The sequence below is a fragment of the Camelina sativa genome, chromosome 3, assembly GCF_000633955.1.
Source record: "Camelina sativa cultivar DH55 chromosome 3, Cs, whole genome shotgun sequence".
NCBI classification, from domain to species: domain Eukaryota; kingdom Viridiplantae; phylum Streptophyta; class Magnoliopsida; order Brassicales; family Brassicaceae; genus Camelina; species Camelina sativa.
In genome coordinates, this window is record NC_025687.1 from 19804726 (window position 1) to 19807833 (window position 3108).

General features: G+C 38.4%; 1 protein-coding gene across 1 annotated transcript; it reads right to left on the reverse strand.

The window, feature by feature from the left end:
• On the reverse strand, positions 428-2374 carry LOC104777562 (aminoacylase-1-like). The gene is made up of 4 exons (XM_010501835.2): positions 1466-2374; positions 1240-1377; positions 761-1000; positions 428-670 (listed from the first exon to the last, which is right to left on the reverse strand). Exons 1-4 carry the CDS (start codon positions 2318-2320, stop codon positions 569-571), a joined length of 1335 nt encoding a protein of 444 aa, XP_010500137.1. The 5' UTR covers positions 2321-2374; the 3' UTR covers positions 428-568.

The following is a 3108-nucleotide window of genomic DNA, read 5'->3' on the forward strand; positions in this document are numbered from 1 at the left end:
CTTGGGGAAAACGTGGTTGCCGACATCATCGTCCCTTGCAACTCCCTCGCAAATTTGCTACAGATTTCCTCATCGCTAACTCGTCGCAATATTGCGAGGGAGTTGCGAGGGAGTTGCGAGTGTTTGCGAGGCTTTTACTGTTTTGCCGACATAACAGTTACACTCGGGGAAAACGTGGTTGCCTACATCATCGTCCCTTGCAACTCCCTCGCAAATTTGCTATAGATTTCGTCATCGCTAACTCGTCGCAATATTACGAGGGAGTTGCGAGTGTTTTGCGAGGAACTTTAGCGGAGTCGCAAAACCGTAGTAACTTTCTCGCAAATTTGCGAGGGACTTCGCCATCGCAAATTTTGCGAGGGAATTACAAGTACCCTCGCCTTCCTAGCAAACTACTCGCAACTCCGTCGTAAATTTGCGTCGCAAATCAACTGTTTTCTTGTAGTGTTTATGCTCTTACATACCGTTCTCGTACTTCAACATATATATGTGCTTTAACTTAACTATTAGCAGCCACTTAGAATATCACAAGGCTAGAGTGAATGTATTGCTTGCATCCATACATGTTTCAGATCACTTGACCAGCAGATACTCCCTTAAACGAACTTAGTGCGCTGATAACCGTTTCGTATACCTCTATACCTTTCACGAACACAGTATCTTTGAGGAACTGAGGCCAAGAGAAAATGTTTATATCAGTATTTTGATTATATATATAACTCAAAGATATCAATATACATAATATTATCATGCCAAATACCTCGTTATGGTCATGCACTAAAACAGGAGTATTACTCATTGGAGAGAAACCCAAAACCGGAATTCCCAAAGGGCGAATATAGCGTGAATCCGTTGTTGAAAGCAAAACTTCAGGCTTTGCGAGTTTTCCTCCGGTTGCTTCAACAGCTTGCTTGAAGATAGACCACCAAGGATTGGTATCATCTATTGGAGTCATTATAGCTCGTCCTAAATGGTCTCTTAAATTTCCTTTTAGTTTTATCTGGTGGCAAGAAAAATACAGCAAAATGATTATACTACCTAATGAAGAGCCAAGAACAGTTGAGATTTGCATAGCCACAAAATGTGATTTTTCTCCTTTGCTGCATTTGTTGCTAAATTCTTAACCGAGGAAGACCATAGAAGGATCACTCCTTAGACAGATTAAATAACAAGGAGCTCAAGAATATTCTATAACCAACACAAACAACATCTAGTTTAGTTAGGTGCATGTTCACTTACTATGTAGGTCATGTTTCTAATAGAAGGAGCCCATTCTTCAGCAATTCTTTTTTCCATAAGATCTGGATCTGCCGTAGGAGGCAACCTTAGATCATACCCAGCTTCTGCTTCTGAGGGCTGCATGTTCATCACAAACCCCTAAAAACACACACACGCACACACACTTAAAACAAAATCTCATACACATCAAAAAAGAAAAAATGCAAAACTGAAATCATCAACTCACAGTAGTAGAAGGAGTTCCAGCTTTAAGATAAACTGGATTCACAGAGATGACTTCTGAAGTTAGAGCTTTACCAGCTTTGACCAAATCAAACTGCGTCTCTCTAAACTTAGATATCAACTCAACACTCTTCATCAAATTCTCCATAGCTGAATTATCATACAACTTAGCACCATGCCCTGGGATGCCTTCTGCTCGTATATAAAGATGCCATGGAGTACGTTCAGCGTAAAACACTCTGAACTCATCTGCAGGACTCGCTTGCCCTTCATCCATGACAAATCCTAAATTCAACTCTGTAAACTCCAAAGATGCCGCGAACTTCATCATCCCGTCAAATCCACCATTCTCTTCTTCAGGAACGTATGAGACATGAACAGTGCGAAGAGGAGAGAAGCCTCTTGATTTCAAGTTCTTGATTGCTTCAAGATACTGAACACCGACACACTTGTCATCTTGCGCGCCACGAGCGTAGATATGACCATCCACGGTTCTGTGAGCTGAGAACGGTGGATGAATCCATTTCTCGGATTCAGCGGGAACAGAATCGAGGTGAGAGTTAAAGAGAATCGAAGGAAGGTTAGAGTTTGAGCCTAGCCATGTGAGGAGAAGAACTGGCTTACCAGGAACAAACTCGATGGTTCGAGAAGTTAGACCTATTGATCTAGCTTGATCAAGAAGAAACGAGACTGCTGCGGTGTAGTTAGGGTTTGGATGAGCAGTGTTGATTCTTAAGTATTGCTGGAATCGTGTGATTGGTGTATCCTCTTCTTGGCTGTTTGATTGAAGTGAGAAGATGACGGAGATGAGGAAGAGAGTCCAGAGAAGAGAAGACACCGCCACGGAATCTTTCGCCATGGATTTCTAATTAGAGGAGTGATCACCGATCTGAGGATGAAGAAGAAGAAGAGATTTTACTATTTTTATTGTGACTTGAGCTTGATCGACGAAGTATGGATGGAAATGGTCTTTTAAAAAATTATTAAACAAGAGACCAAGTCATATATTCAAATCATTTATATCGTGCCACCATGCTATGCCATGCGGGGGATATTTTAAATATTTAGTCTTTAAAAATGTTTCCGTTTAAGATTAGTAGATACTATTATTATCTTACATCTCTTAATGTAAACTTATTCGACCTCACAATCCTTACTTAAAAAACTAAAAAAAGATAGAATATAAGTTAATTCTCTTAAAACTAAGTATACGAAGGTGGACTTTGCTATTGGTTTGATAATTTATGATGTAAAAGCACTTGTGATTTCAAAATCTTCAGCTCTCATTTATTGTAAAACTAGAAATAGGATCAGGCGATGCGCGAGATATATTTAATTGTTTATTAATTTTAATATATATTAAATTTATAAATATATTTTTGAATTGGTTTTTTTATGAAAATATTATTTTAAAATTTTTTAATATGTGTTCCTTTATATATATGGTTTTTAATGTTTTAACGCAAAATAAAATAACAATATCAGATATATTTTTGATTAAAGTAATTAAATCCCTCAAAGTTATGTTGTTTTGGATTTTACTAGGTTTTATCCCGTGGTGTAGGTTTTACCCCGTGGTACACCACGGGTCTATTATTTTGTTGATATGATATTGTAATAGTTTAGTGGTGGTTGTAGTCGATGGTG

What these genes read in the sequence shown, in the direction of transcription:
- LOC104777562 (XM_010501835.2), bottom strand. Translation starts at nt 2,320, where the DNA reads ATGGCGAAAGATTCCGTGGCGGTGTCTTCTCTTCTCTGGACTCTCTTC. An exon ending in CTGGAACTCCTTCTACTACT is followed by an intron (nt 1,378 to 1,465) that starts GTGAGTTGATGA and finishes GTGTGTTTTTAG; the next exon opens with GGGTTTGTGATGAACATGCA. An exon ending in TAGTGCATGACCATAACGAG is followed by an intron (nt 671 to 760) that starts GTATTTGGCATG and finishes TCTTGGCCTCAG; the next exon opens with TTCCTCAAAGATACTGTGTT.